At 35.7% G+C, this 16,063-nt stretch overlaps 1 protein-coding gene across 1 annotated transcript in view; it reads left to right on the top strand.

Annotated features, from left to right (window-relative positions):
- The first annotated feature begins 250 nt into the window (after positions 1-250).
- LOC107847457 (serine/threonine-protein kinase STN7, chloroplastic) overlaps positions 251-16,063 on the top strand; it is a 44,490-nt gene continuing 28,677 nt past the window's right edge. The window contains exons 1-4 of the mRNA XM_016691722.2: positions 251-859; positions 943-1,029; positions 1,273-1,392; positions 1,492-1,590. Coding sequence (XP_016547208.1) covers positions 476-859; positions 943-1,029; positions 1,273-1,392; positions 1,492-1,590 — 690 coding nt within the window. The 5' untranslated portion in view covers positions 251-475. The remainder of the gene's footprint in view (positions 860-942; positions 1,030-1,272; positions 1,393-1,491; positions 1,591-16,063) is intronic.

Genomic DNA, 16,063 nt, shown 5'->3' with positions numbered 1-16,063 from the left:
CCGTTTGGCCATAAATTTTTTATCAATTTTAAAATTTTTCTTTTACTTTATGTCAAATTCAATTTCAATTCATATTTGGCTATGAGAATTCCAAACACAACTTAGAGTTGTATTTGAAAAAGTGTAAAATAAGAAAAAGTTATTTTCACTTTTTTTCCAATTTTCCTTCTTTCATCAAAATTCAAAAACAACTTTAATTATATTTATGGACACACACAACTCCAACTTGATTCAACTCCCAACTCCAATTTCAAAAGTTTTAGTTTTCACGACCAAACGTGACTAAAGAACCCAGTATGTCATTTGTGGCTATGGAATTTTTCAATCCAATTAAGCACTTGCCTCCACAAAAAATAAATAATAATAAAAAAACACTTGGTTCTGTAATAACTGCCACTGATCGAAAAGAAAATCTTGTCTTGCTAAAATAATCAGTAACAAGTCCAAGGAAACCTAAAAGGTTTCTGATCCACGTATGGCTTCAGTGGCGAATATCGGTGGAGTAGTACTCCACTCTTCATTTCTGGGCAACAAACTCAAGTTTAAGCCTTTATCTTTGTCCATACCATTGAAGAAACAATCGAATACAAGGATAATTTACGGTGAAATGCTTAGGTTTGCACATGATCTTTTTGTTGGTGTTGGGGTAGGACTACCCTGTACTGTAATGGAGTGTGGTGATATAATTTATAGAAGTACACTGCCCAAGTCAAATGGGATCACAGTGACTGTTCCTGGGGTTATTTTGGCTTTGGGTACCCTGTCTTACCTCTGGGTTACTCCTGGTGTCGCTCCTGGTTTCTTCGATATGTTTGTTCTTGCCTTTGTTGAAAGATTGTTTCGACCTACTTATAAGAAGGTAATATCACTTAATTCTGAATTACTACTTAGTTAGGTTAGGTCCTCTTCTTTTTCCCAATTTCCTCTCTTCTTTGTTTGCAGGATGATATTGTGTTGGGAAAGAAACTGGGTGAGGGATCTTTTGGTGCTGTTTATAGAGTTTCTTTGGCAAGGAAGCCGTCGTCAAAGGTATCGAGATTCTACATATTAGCCATATATTCTCTAATCCCCAAGTCTTAAGTCTTAGCACACTTAAACTCAGTCAATTGGATGTTGGCAGTCATACATTATTATTACTAATTATGTTTTTTCGTATACAAAAGCTCAAACTGTAGCTGCTATCTGCTCCATACATTCTATGAAAAAAAACTGTGGTTGACAACTCAAGCAGGCACGAGTCGTTAATACCTTTTTTTTTCCTGGGGCCTGAAGGGTGGTGATTTAGTGTTAAAAAGAGCAACTGAATATGGAGCAGTGGAAATATGGATGAATGAGCGTGTGCGTAGGGCTTGTGCTAATAGTTGTGCTGATTTTCTCTATGGGTTTCTAGAGGTACACTTGTATTTTGTTTGATATTCATTGTGACATGCATTTTGGAAACTGCAATCGAATGCAAAGAGCTTGAGTTATTTATGTTTAAAATCGTGCTAGAGTTCTTCAAAGAAAGGAGCAGAGTACTGGCTTCTTTGGCGTTTCGAAGGGGAAGCTACACTTGCTGATTTGATGCAGAGTAGAGAGTTTCCTTACAATGTAGGTATTTCTTCTTCGTGATTCCATTGTCTTGTTAGCTAGGTTTTGTGTCGAACATTAACAACTTTTTTATGCAAATTTAGTGCATGATTTTTTGTTGTTTTTATTTACCATGGATTTGGTGCATTTGATTTGTAGGTGTGTCAAGAGCATGTGTTTCGATTTAACTTTATTCCGAGTTCGATTTACTAGTAGTTTGATTACGAAATGATAAAGGAAATCAACAAGATATAAATTAAACGAGATTAACACAGTAAAACAAACAAATCTAGGCGAGCCCAGTGCAAATGCGAGCGCGTCCGAGATCTAATCAGAGCTGTTGACGGAGGCACATAATCAATACCTCGATAGATAGTAAAGAATAAGAAAAAAATGCTTGGAGACCAAGTAAAACTGTTGTATTGAGTAAGAGAAAGTGAGGAGACGATTCCGTACAAGTGAGAATGTGCGACTATTTATAGGTTACAACATTAGGCCTTGGCCAATTAGATTTCAAAAATAAAGTCCTAAAGGACTAAAACCTATGATGGCGCGCCACGTGTTAGTTCGGTTAGTGAGCCAACTAATTTTCCTGCAATGCTCAGCTCCTAACGAGTTTGTTTGCGTTCCTGAGCGGCCTGACACATTTGTCTCCTGGTTGTTCTTTGTGCCATGTCACCGGGGATGATGAGTCGCTGAACTTTTATCCTATACGAGAAGGAACTTCCACTAAGTTCAAGGGATGGTTCTCGTAGGCTCTGCACTTGTAATTGCTTAATATTGATGTGAAGCTCAATTTAAAAGAAAAAAGACCTAACAGAGCATCCAAAACAATAAATCATAAGTGAAAAGACCACAACAACTATATAATCAACAATAAAGATGATATACATAAGCAAAAGTATAAATGAAACCTAAGTTGCCTCGGACTCGTCAAAAATGTCTACGGGTGCGTGTCGGATCCTCCAAAAATAGTGTATTTTTGAAGGATCCAACACGGTTGCGGCAACGTTTTTGGAGAGATCGAGCAACTTAGAATGAAACACCGAAAGTAAAACATGGAAAAAGAAAGTGAAAAAAAGAGGAAAAAAAGGCTGCGGAAAAAATAAAAACAGAGCAGCAGAAAACTATAAGAAAACGAGTAAAAACATATCAGCAGTAAAGAGCAAGGAAGAAGAGTAGAAGTGTTTTTTCTTTTTAAAAAAAGAAGAAGAAAAGAAACAGTGAAACAGAAAGGAGAAGAAGGAAGAAGAAATAAGAAAGAAGAAGGAAGAAAAATTACCTTAAAGAAGAGAAGTTACAGCAACAATGGAGATTGGACTTTGGAGAAGAAGAGAACAAGAATGGCACAAGAAGTTGCAACAGCCGAAAAACTGAAGAAGAAAAGTCGCGATTGCTAAACCTACAAAATCGCAACCTTTTCCTTCATTAAATTGACTCGGTTCCTTTTTTTTTTAAATTTAAACTGGCCCAACAATTTAAATAAACACGATGCGAGCGCATCAGCCCGCATCACTATTCACTTTCAGGCCGTCTCTCCTTATAGTGCCACGTGTCTTTAGTCAGATTTTACCCCATACAGTTTTCCAATAAATATACAAGAGGAATTGCTTTGGGGACACAACATGAAGTTCCATTAGTTGTCTAACAGCCCTTGTATTTTTTTTTTTAAAGATGCTCTAGATTTTCTTATTCAAACGCTTTGATCTCGAGATAAATGTTCAGTAATTCCAACTGATCTGGATAGATAGTTAAGAATTTCCCTATTTCATCAGGAACTATCCTGGGCGAAATTAGAGATTTTTACTTATACCATTATGAATTTGCGATTAAGGTGAATATACAAATTGTGGAAGGATCTTAGTTTCCCTAGGTATTTGAGGCTTCCCTCTAAGAGAAAAGGTAGATCAGGTGGAAGATAGAATCTAAATAATACGTATTGATAAAACTACCTCCTCAAGTTGAGATATATAATAAATGTTGTATTTTAAGCCAGATTATCCGATTGTTCCATGTTAGTTATATGATAGATATATATCCAAAATTATTGCACCCTTGGTACCCCAATGGTTTTTAGGTTGAACAATTGCATACTTTGTATTCATTTTCCCCGATACCCATATGTGGAGTTATTGTAGTTCATTAGTTTGAAATTTGTATCATTGTAACTTCTCATGTCCGACGCTTATTGAATTTCTCCGAATGGTGAATTACTAAATTCTGATCATTTTTGTTTGTCTACTTAAAGTTTCGCAACAATCTTTGACACAACTAATCTGAAAATTATTTTCCCAAAGGCTAGCTTTGAGGCATTTGAGCTAATATTATGAGCCAAATGACCCCCATTATGTACCACGTAACTTACTCTACATTGTGGAAGAAAATTTTGATAGTCTGTCCTCTTGTGCAGATAATGTGTAGTACTACTCCGTGGGTGTCTTGTTTCTGTTTTTCCTTGTGGGTGTGTTATTTCATCTTTGTTTTATGGTTTATTACATCTTTGTATATTGTTTTATTAGGGGTTCTATCGGAAACCACCTCTCTACTTCTTCTGAGGTATTGGTATGGACTGGGTACACTTTACGCTCCTCAGACCCCACTTTGTGGGAGTACACTGGGTCTATGATTCTTTTATAATGAGGACCGCAATATGGGGCAAACGATTGACACAGGACATGAATCACAAGACCTTTACCATCTTACCTTTTCAAATTCTTTCACAGCATGCTCCATTATAGACCCTCCGGACCTTATTCACAAATGTTTGGGCCATCCGAGTCTATCCAAGCTACAGAAGATGGAGCCTAGTTTGTCCTGTTTGGGCAACACACTCGTGCTACATTTTCATGTAATTTTGAAAGTCGTTCAGAGTTCATTAGTTCATTCTGATATTTGTTGTCCTAGTCAAGTCAGTTCACCCTTAGGATTTCGTTACTTTGTTAGTTTCATTGATGATCTTTCAAGATGCACTTGGGTTTTCTTAATGAAAGATCGTTCTGAGTTATTTTCTGTATTCAAAAGTTTTTGTGCGGAGATACAAAATCAATTTGGTGTTTCTATTCGTACTTTTCGTAGTGATAATGCCTTAGAATACTTATCCTTTTAGCTTCAGAAGTTTATGACTCACCACGGAATTATTCAACAAACATCATGTCCATACACCCTTCTGCAGAACGGTATAGTAGAAAAGAAAAAATAAGCGACTGCTCGCACTTTTCTCATCGAATCCCATGTTCTGTTGCGCGTTTGGGGCGATGCAGTCCTGACATCTTGCTATCTCATTAATAGAATGCCATCATTTTCAATTCAGAATCAGGTTCCCCATTCCATACTATTTCCTCAGTCACATCTCTACTCTATCCCTCCTCGTGTTTTTGGGAGCACATGTTTTGTTAATAACTTATCCCCAGGAAAAGATAAATTAACCTCTCGTGCTCTTAAATGTATCTTCCTTGGGTACTCTCGGGTTCAAAAAGGGTATCGATGCTATTCACCTAAGCTGGGTCTCGTTACTTTATGTTCCCGATGTCACATTCTTTGAATCTCAACCTTACTATACATCGTCTGATCGCCTTAATATCTCTGAGGTCTTACCCATACCTCCTATCTTGCCCACACCAATCTTTGAGGAATCCATGGTTACTTCTACATCTCCAGCTGCAGTGCCACTACTTTTGACTTATCATCGCTGCCCCGTCCAACTTTAGTCCTAGATGATGCATGTCATGCGCTTGAAGCTACTCCTACTGCGGACTTGCCTCCTAGCCAAGCAGTTGCACTTCAAAAAAGCATTAGATCCACTCGTAATGCTAACCCACATTATACTTTCTTGAGTTATCATCGTTTATTATCATCCCATTATGCTTTTGTATCATCTTTGTCCTCTATTTCCATTCCTAAGACTACAAGTGAAGCACTTTCCCATTCAAGATGGAAGCAGGCTATGATTGATGAAATATATGCTTTACATACAAATGGTACTTGAGAGCTTGTTTCCCTTTCTGTAGGTAAATCTATTGTTGGTTGTCGTTGGGTTTATACAATCAAAGTTGGTCCATATGGTCAGGTCGATCGGCTTAAGGCTCGCCTTGTTGCCAAAGGATATACACAGATATCTAGGCTTGATTAAAGTGACACTCTCTCTCCCGTGGCTAAAATAGCATCGGTTCATATTTTTCTATCTATGGCTGCCGTTCATCATTGGCCTCTTTATTAGTTGGATATTAAGAATGCTTTTCTGCACGGTGATCTTGAGGAAGAAGTCTATATGAAGCAACTACTTGGTTTTGTTGCTTAAGGGGAGTCTAGTAGCCTTATATGTCGATTGCGCAAGTCACTCTATGGTTTTAAGCAGTCCCTTTGAGCCTGGTTTGGGAAGTTTAGCACAATAATTCAGGAGTTTGACATGATTCGTAGTAAAGCTGATCTTTCAGTGTTTTATCGGATTTTTAACCAAATCTGCGTATTTATTTAGTGGTAAGTTGATGATATCTTTGTCACCGGCAATGATCAAGATGGTATCCCCAATTTGAAGCAACATCTCTTTCAACATTTCTAGACTAAAGACCTCTGCAGGCTGAAATGTTTTATAGGTATAGAGGTTGCCCAGTGCAGATCAGGCATTGTTATTTCTCAACGCAAGTATGCCACATTCTTGAGGAAACAGGAATGATGAGATATAGACCCATTGACACTTCTATAGATCCAAATGTTAAACTTCTGCCAGGACAGGGGGAGCCACTCAGTGATCTTGGAAGGTATGGTGGTTGGTTGGAAAGTTGAATTATCTCACAGTGACTAGACCTGACATAGCCATACCTGTGAGTGAGTGTTGTAATGACTTCCCCTGTGATAGTTATTGAGATGTAGTTCGTATTTTGCGATATATAAAGTCATCTCCAGGTAAAGGACTATTCATCGAGGATAAGGCCATGAGCATATCATTGGATATACAGATGCTGATTGGGCAGGATCACTCTCTGATAGACGTTCTACATTCGGATATTGTGTTTTAGTAGGAGGTAATGTGGTGTCGTGGAAAAGTAAGAAACAGAGTGTGGTTTCTCGATCTATTGCGGAAGCAAAATATCGAGCAATGGCTGTAGCAACTTGTGAGCTAGCTTGGATCAAACAGTTGCTGAGAGAACTAAAATTTGGGAAACCGGTTAGATAGAACTTGTGTGTGATGATCAATTTGTGTGTGTTGATCAAGCAACCCTTTCATATCGCATCAAATCTAGTGTTTCATGAGAGGATTAAGCACATAGAGATTTATTGTTACTTTGTCAGAGAAAAGATACTCTCAGGAGATATTGTTACAAAATTTGTAAAGTCAAGTGATCAACTTGCGGATATCTTCACTAAGTCCCTCGCCGGTCCTCGTCTTATTTATTATATTTGTAACAAGCTAAGTACATATGACTTGTATGCACCAGCTTGAGGGGTAGTGTAGAATATGAGTAGGAATAGGAATATAGAATCCTACTTGAAAAAGGATTGAAATGTAGTGTCTATGAATATAAGGACTCAATGTAATTACATAATTCAGTAATAATATTTTCTCCATTATTTCTCACAACAGTGTTGTGAAAAGTGCTGAAGCGCTCGCTTAAAGTGCCAAGCGAAGCGAAGCGACAGAGGTTGACTTTCTTAGCTGAAGCGATGGGATGAGAAAAAGGCACGCGCTTCAGGCCCAGATGCGAGAAGCGACGAAGCAGAAAAGGCACGGAAAAGCTCTTAACTGCTATTTATTTTATTTATTTTTTTTAATAGGGTCTTATTGGTTTTTTCGATTTATTATAATTTAGCTTAAGTGACTTCTTCGACTGTGGAACTATTGCAGCAACTGGTTTGCGACTTCTTCTTCTCTGTTTCTCTGGTTCTTCTCTGTTCTTCGCAGCTCTATTTTTTTCCTCTTTTTCTTATTCTCCATTTCTCTCTTCCTCTCTATTTTCCTACCCCGGTTTTCTTCTTTTTAATTGTTTTTTGGTGCAAGTGTTCTTAGATCTGACATTGTCTATCTGTATATATTTTCATTATTTTGTTTTCTCTTGTAGTATATTTCTTTATTCAATGGCTCAAAAGAGAGATCTATCTTGGGTGTATGGAATTGCAATAGGCAATACGAATTTATTATTTTGTTTGGTTGGATGCTTGTTATGAATATCTATTCTCTTTTTAATTTAAGAATTGAAAGATTATGCTATTTATTGAGTTCTTCGCTATTTATTTGTCCATGCTTAATATTTTTAAATTTTGTGCTAAATTGCACTTCAATTGAAAGAAGTGTGCGTTTCGCTTCACGCTTCTCGCTTTTGTGAAGCGAGTCCTCTTCGCTTTTTTTCACCTCTCGCTTTTCAAAACATTGGTCTATGGCTTCTTTCCGCAACACCATTGTTGTTAGCATGATAGACAACTCAAAGATCATGAATTAATAGTGAATATTGTATACATCAATGTAATTATATATTATTGTATATGTGTAATTATAGAGATATGATGTAGTAATAAAAAAGATAGAATAACAGAGTAGGAGGGATACAATAACAGATTCAAAGGGATAGAATAGTTGATCTTTCGGGATAGGAAAGACAGAGTTTTGAGATGTATGTAATCTTTGAATACTTTCTATTTAATGGCTAAACTCTTAACATTGAGTGACATTCAACACAAATTTGACGTGGTATCAGAGCCTTCTCTTTGCTGTCTAGTTTCATAGGGTCTATCTTGGTTCATTTCAATATTTTTTTGAAAATTCTGGTTGTGTTGATGGTTCGTCAACATCTTGGACTTCTGATCTTGTTCATTTTGGTTGTTTTCTTTGAGTCATAGTGTTCTAGTTTTTATAGCTATTCAAGAACATTTCACATCAATTTGAATCCTTCGGTGTTCGCTTCACAGGAAAAAAATATTCTTTATGGGAATTTCAATTTCAATTATTTGTCACCAAAAAAGAACTATGTGGGCATTTAGATGAAAGCAAACTTGCTCCTACTGATCCTATAAAGTTAGGTGAATGGAAGATTAAGGATGCTCGAGGTGATGACATGGCTTTTGGGGTCAATTGACCCTTTTATTATTCTTAATCTCAGGCCTTACAAGATTGCTAAGGCCACGTGGGACTATTTACAAAAGTTTTACAACCAAGACAATACTGCAAGACGCTTTCAGTTAGAGTATGAAATTGCTAATTACTCTCAAGGAGATCAATCCGTTCAGGATTATTTTTTTGGATTTCAAAATTTATGGGCTGAATTTTGAGATATTGTTTATGCCAAAATACCTGCCGAATCTCTTTTTGTAATTCAGGCAGTTCATGAGCAAAGTAATCGAGACCAATTTTGATGAAGTTATGTTTCGAGTTTGAGAGTGTTCACTCTAACTTGATGAATCGTACGTGTCTCCCTCCTTGGATGTTTGTTTTAGGGAATTACTCCGTGGAGAGCGCCGTTTTGTCACACAAAATGCTCTCAAGCAAGTTAATTATGTTGTTGCATTTGCTGCCCAAGGTAAAGGAAATGGTAGGGATATGGCTAGAATTCAATGCTATAGTTGCAAGGCATATGGTCATATTGCTAGCAATTGTGGCAGAAAGTTTTGTAATTATTGCAAACAAAAAGGACACATTATCGAGGAGTGTCCCACATGCTCTCAAAATCGTAATGTCAATGCTTTTCAAACTGGGATAAATGGTTTCACTATTGAGAACTCATCTTCGGGACAAGTTCTTACTCCTGAAATGGTAAGACAAATAATCATGTCAGCCTTTTCAGTTTTGGGGCTACAAGGTAATGATCTTGCAGCTAATTTTGGCTTGTTGATTCTGGCGCTTCCAATCATATGACCAACTCAGATAGTATGCTAAAAAATGTTCGTAAGTATCATGGTCCATCACAAATTCAAGTTGCCAATGGTAGTAATTTACCTGTTGCCAAGGTTGGGGATATTACTAAAACTTTCAACAATGTTTTTGTGTCACCAAAGCTCTCCACTAGTCCTATATAACAATTGTGATGTGAATTTTTCTCGTAATGGTTGCTTATGTAGGATCAAGTGTCGGGGATGATAATTGCGAAGGGGCCTAAAGTTGGATGACTGTTTCCTATACACTTTTCCATTCCTCGTGTTCTTTTGCTTGTTCTTCTACACCTAGTAAGACTGAGGTATGGCATAGACGCTTAGGACATCCAAATTTTATTGTGTTATTTCATTTATCAAATTCTGGTTTATTAGAAATAAACATCAATTTTCCATGGTTTACTTTGATTGTTTTACTTGTAAATTGCGCAAAAGTAAAACTCTTCCTTTTCCTAATTTTGGTAGTCGTGCTACAATGTGTTTTGATGTCACTCATAGTGATGTTTAGGGCATTTCACCAATTGTTTCTCATGCTCATTTCAAGTATTTTGTGACATTTATAGATGATTATAGTCGATTTATGTGAGTGTATTTTCTTTGTTCCAAATCTGAGGTATTTTTCATATTCAAGACATTTTTGGCTTAGATTGAGACTTAATTTTCTACTTACATCAAATTATTAAGATCTGATTCTGTTGGAGAATATGTCTTATTAATTCAAAAATTTTTTTGCTTGAAAAAAAAATTGTCTCACGACGCTTTTGCCCATACACAACAACAAAATGGAGTTGCTGAACATAAAAATCGCCATCTTGTAGATGTCACTCGTACTTTATTGATTGAGTCCTTTGTTCCATCTAAATATTGGGTAGAAGCTTTGTCTACTCTGTTTACTTTATTTATAGACTATCAACTAAAGTGTTAAATCTTGAATTTCCATATTTTTGTCTTTATCACAAAAATTCTAGATATGATAATTTTCATACATTTGGTTGTATTTGTTTTGTGCATCTGCCTTCTTCTCAGCGCAACAAACTTTCTGTTCAGTCTACTAAATGTGTTTTTATGGGTTATAGTACTTCACAGAAAGGTTTTATCTGCTATGATCCATGTTTTAATAAATTTTGTGTTTCTAGAAATGTTGTTTTCTTCGTATTTCTTTCCTACTTATGTTGAGTCATCTCTTGTTCCTCCTCTTCTTCCTCAAAAAGTGGATTTGTCATCTTCTTCTAGGAGGTTTAAACCTGAATTTGTGTATGAAAGATGAGGGCCAACTTTACCCCATCTCGATATTGATCCACCACCTGAAACTGCTCCACAACTAGAATCTGAGAATTCTTCAAGGCTTACTCCTCTTGAGCCTACTCAGCAATCTACCAGAGTATCTCGTACTCCTAATTGGTGCATGATGAAACGTAGGGGTTGCACCACCTTACAACCGACCAGGTCCCTTAGAGTCAGATACAAGCAATAAAGCAGTAAAGCAGTATGGAAATAAAACCTTGCACGAAAGTGAAGAACACAATGATTTAACGTAGAAACCTCCTTGCTCAAGGGAGGAAAAACCACGACTTGTGCACTCAAGAATCCACTATAATCAAACTCATGATTACAGACTCCATTGGAACGTAACTCTAAGCTCCACTAGTTTGTAACAACTCTATTACAAACTCTCTTTGACAACTCTGTCAAGATCCCTCCTCAATATTGATTAACTCTAACCAATATCAACTCAGGTAACTCTACCTAAGCTCACTACAGAAACAAGAAAAACATTACTCTTAGAAGATGAGTAATTCAATTACAGACCGAGACTTGACTCAAGAACAGATACTCTCTCAGCACACAGAAACTTGAAACTTGAGCAAGAGTTGAGTTTTCGCCGTTTTCCTCTTTGAATGATCAAATTGCAATAACTATGAATTGAGAAGCATTCTTTTCTATTTATAGCTGGATAATGATTAGGGTAGAATTTTGATTGGGCCAGGTGTCTTGATTGGTACACAGCTCACTTACGCAGTTTGCTACACTAACTGACAAAATTGCGCATTGCGCAGACATGTGACAGTTGTACTAAACTCATGAAGACCCAGGACTTGGTCCTTTGTTGTCGGCTGATCAACATTAAAACAAGATATAGCAGTATAGCTTTTCATCTACTTTATCACTCATTTCTGTTTCAACTTATCACTCACAAGCTTTCAAGCATGAATGTTGACAGAAACAATGGAGGAAGAATTTTTGGCTCTTGAAGAAAATAACACATGGGATATTGTTTCATGTTCTTCAAAAGTCTGTCCAATTGGATGTAAATGGGTTTACTCAATTAAACTTCATTCTGATGAAACTCTTGGTCGATACAAAGCTGGGTTGGTTGTTCTTGGCAACAGACAGGAGTATGGTGTGAACTATGAGGAGACTTTTACACCAGTAGCAGAAATGACTATGGTGCGAACTATTATTGCCATTGTTGCTTCATCAAATTGGACTCTTCATCAAATGAATGTCAAAAACGCTTTTCTTTATGTTGATCTCAAAAAGGATATTTATATGAAACCTCTATCAGGTTTGTTCTCATCGCCTACATTAGATGTATGCAAGTTGAAGAGGTCTTTGTGTGGATTAAAACAAGCCCCCAGAGCTTGGTTTGACAAATTTCGGTCTACTTTGCTACAATTCTCTTTTGAGCAGTGCAAATATGACTCATCTTTGTTTTTTCGAAAAACACCTACAGGTTGTATTCTTCTTTTGGTGTATGTAGATGACGTTATTATTACAGGAACTGATTCTTTACTAATCACTAGCAACACCCAAGTCTTGAAAAATAACATAAAACATTTTTTCCCAAATTATGATCACTTTTCAGCCGTCAAATTTAATATTCAGGTGCATGAGCATGTTTCCGCTCATTTTTCAGTGACTCTTTTTCAAGATCTACTTATCTCTTGATTTCGAGATGGCCCATATATTTATACTAGTTTTAGGCAATTTTCTAGGGACAGATCGACTTTTCGACGACGTTTACAACTTTTTCGGCCACTTTTTCAGTTTGTTCCTTTTTAACGGAGGTCTCCCAAACGTCTAGAGCAGTCCTTACTAGTTTTCTTGTAGATATCTTCACCAAGTCCCTCACTTATCCTCATATTAATTACATCCATAACAAACTTGGTAGATATGCCTTGTATGCACCAGTTTGAGGGGATTGTTAGAATATGACTTTCGTAGGTGATGCACCTATGATACAAGCCGAATCGATGCCAACCTTTTTGATCCAATAATTCAAGGTCAACACAAAGAGATCCAATCCATGATCACCTTATGGACGTAAGGACAAGTTTTGAGGACCCTTTTGGAGCTCCCACCAGAGCAATGCCACATGTGGATGCTAGCTTGGAGCATGAGAGAAGTTATATCCGATGATAAATCTAAGGGACCATTAAGCAACATCGTGTTTGGATGATAGCTTGGAGCATAATAGGCGCATCGCTACAAGTAGGGGTGTACATAGGTCGGGTTGGTTCGGTTTTTCATTAAAATATAACCAAACCAACAATGTCGGTTTTCTAAATCTATAAACCAAATCAAACCAATACACAATCGGTTTTTATATTTCGGGTTTAATCGGTTTTTTTCGGTTTTTTCGTTTTTTTCTCGGTTTTTTTACAATTATAATGTGATTGAAGAAAAATTAAATGTTTTCACTAAAAAGATAAAAAAAAAAACAATGGTCATAGAGTAGTTCCAATTAAAATTAAGTTGGCAAATTACTAAGACGTTTAAACTACTATCTCTCAAAGTAATATTATGTGGATACGCAGTGGTTCAATTTGTAAGTCACTAGTCACAATAGCTTGTCTGAAAGTTTCCTTCGCATAAAATGTGAGCATAAAGAAGAATGAAGAATTGGAGATAACTTATTAAAAATTTAACTCCATAAAATGATTAACTATAACAAATTCCACAAGAAAAAAGAGAGAAGAGAAATAAACCTAAATCAAAACTTGACGAATGAGGAGGATGAGAAAAGTAAGATGAAAGTAAGATGAGGAAACAATGAGAACTCTCTGAAAACTTGGAAAGTAAAATGTAAAGTGAAGCAATTGAAGAGTTATAGGTTTTTATATTAATATTGGGTTTTGTATTAATTTGTTACTAATGGATAAATATTAGGGAAAAGGATAGCAATTGCACCTAAAACTAAAATAATATCATAAAAATAGCACTCAAAATTAAATACCCTATAAATAGCCACAAACTAATTTCACTAGCTAACCTTCACTGTCATATGCTTAAACATAATCGAAAATGTCGTTAAAGTAACTTTCTCTTTCTTTCTTTCCTTTTCATTCACAATTTCCTTTCCATTCAAACTCCCAAACCTCCATTCTTTTACCTTTTTCGATAATTCAATTAATCTTTCTTATTTCATAAATTTTGTATAAAATCTCCAAAAATCTGCATTCAATTAGCTTTCTATAATATTTTCCCATTGTAAATTTGTTCAAAATTGATACAAAATAATGGCTTCAACTTCAGTTTTAGTTTCAATAATGATAAAATACAGAGGTCAGTGGATATCTGATGTTGAATTTAAGTGTATCAATGTGGTATAAAAGAGTATCAACTGAGTATAGGGATTGCATGTGCATGCAAAAAATTTCCTCTCCCTTTTTTAAAAAGTATATCAATGTAGTATAAAAGTGTATCAATGTGACATAAAAATGTATTAAATGGGTATAAAGACTGTATATGCATCCATAGGTTCCCCTTCTCTTTTTTTTTAAAAAGTGTATCAATGTGGTATAAAAGTGTATCAAACTGGTATAAAAGAGTATCAATTGGGTATAAAGACTGTATGTGCATGCAAAGGTTCCCCTTCTCTCTTTTAAAAAATGTGTATCAATCTGGTATAAACGAGTATCTATTGGCATATTCTTTTATTTTATCTTTACATGCATCAAAATATCTCCGACTCACCGTGATTGAGTCAGCCTCTAAGAAGAATATCTCCGACTCACCGTAATTGAATCAGTCTCTGAGAAGAACATGGACCAAGACATGGCTTTTCTCTTACCTTGAGACCTCATTATTTTATTTTTTGCTTCTTCAAGTTTAAAGAACTATGACATTGCTTCAAGTACAAACCTGTATGTAATGATTCTGTAAAATAATCATCATTAACAACAAATTTGAGGTCAAAATTAACCGCTTTACCCGTTAATTTTAACTTTCCTTTATTTCCTATTTTTTACTTCATGTCCATAGTTTTCAATGCTCCAATGCAAGAAACAACAAATCAATTTTTGATATTGATCATAATACACAGTAGATTGATCGATACATAATAGAGGAGAAAAAAAGAAGATTTGAGAAAGTATATTTAGAAAAGAAAAGTGATTTAAGAGTAACAACTATAAAGAGCATTTAATTTCCTTAATTGTGTAAGGAGAGTGGTTTTGGGCTAAGTGGCTAAAAAAAGGAAATAAATTGGGCCGACTGGCTCCAATTGTCCATGTTTTCATAGTGTGGGCCATTTCTTTTTAAAATGGTCAGTTCATGTCCTTTTCCCTAAATATTATAACTAAAGGCCCAAGAATATATATCTATTTTCTGAATATAAAAAAGTTATAAAAGTAATTAGAAAGTAGATTATAAGTAATATTTTTTTATGTATAAAAAATTAAAATTATATATATATTATGTTGGTTCGGTTTGATTTTATTTTTGCTAATACCAAACCAAACCAAGAATGATCGTTTTTTTTTTTTGAATACCAAACCAATCAAAACAAACCATAAGTCGGTTTTTTTCCTCGGTTTGGTTTGATTCATCGGTTCGGTTTGACTTAATAGTTCGGTTTGTACACCCCTAAATACAAGTGTTAATTGGGTTGCTTTGTCATATTGGGTCATTTTTGGGTCCATTTTGTAATAAATAACCCATGGCTATACATAGCTAGGATTTTCCTTTTCTTAGACTTAGATGATTTTGGATGAACTTACACTTAAGCTTGTTGGGAGCTTGTGGATTTTCTTAGAAATGTTGGTTGTGAAGGGATTGATTTCCCTCTCAGTCTACGTAGGGGTTTGGTGCTTATTAGGATTAATTAATTCGATTGAGGGTTGAGGATATGATATACCCGTTATTTGCTTTCAATTTCCTATTTTTTGTCAATCTATTTGCTTACCTATCTATCTTTTCCTTTTTAATTCTTTGTTTATCTTCGTTTTCGTATTCGTATCTTGTTCTTCATTCCATAGTTTGTCCCATACAACCTACTTGTTCTACCTTTTTATCCTTGATCCCTTTCATTTAATATAGGCTGCAAATACAAGCAGCTCAAGCAAGTAGGACATCGAAATAAATAACTTAACCATGTAGAAAGTCCAAACATGTTGCACGTTTACGCTAGTAGGTGAAACACTTAAACCAAGTAAGTAGGTGACTTTCTTGTTCCCAACTTCACTTGTCTTTTCAAGTCTCATTCCATCAACTATATTTCCCACTTCAGTATAGTTGTATACTTAAGACTTTGGCCCAAATCCACCTTCATTTTCACATGTCCAAATAAATCCATGGACGTTACCTTAGTTTTACATGTGTCGAAAGTTATGGGGTATCACAGACCAAACCAAAT

This window comes from Capsicum annuum, chromosome 11, assembly GCF_002878395.1.
Source record: "Capsicum annuum cultivar UCD-10X-F1 chromosome 11, UCD10Xv1.1, whole genome shotgun sequence".
NCBI classification, from domain to species: Eukaryota; Viridiplantae; Streptophyta; class Magnoliopsida; order Solanales; family Solanaceae; genus Capsicum; species Capsicum annuum.
The sequence above is the reverse complement of the archived record's forward strand: the minus strand, read 5'-3'. Positions and strand labels throughout refer to the sequence as shown.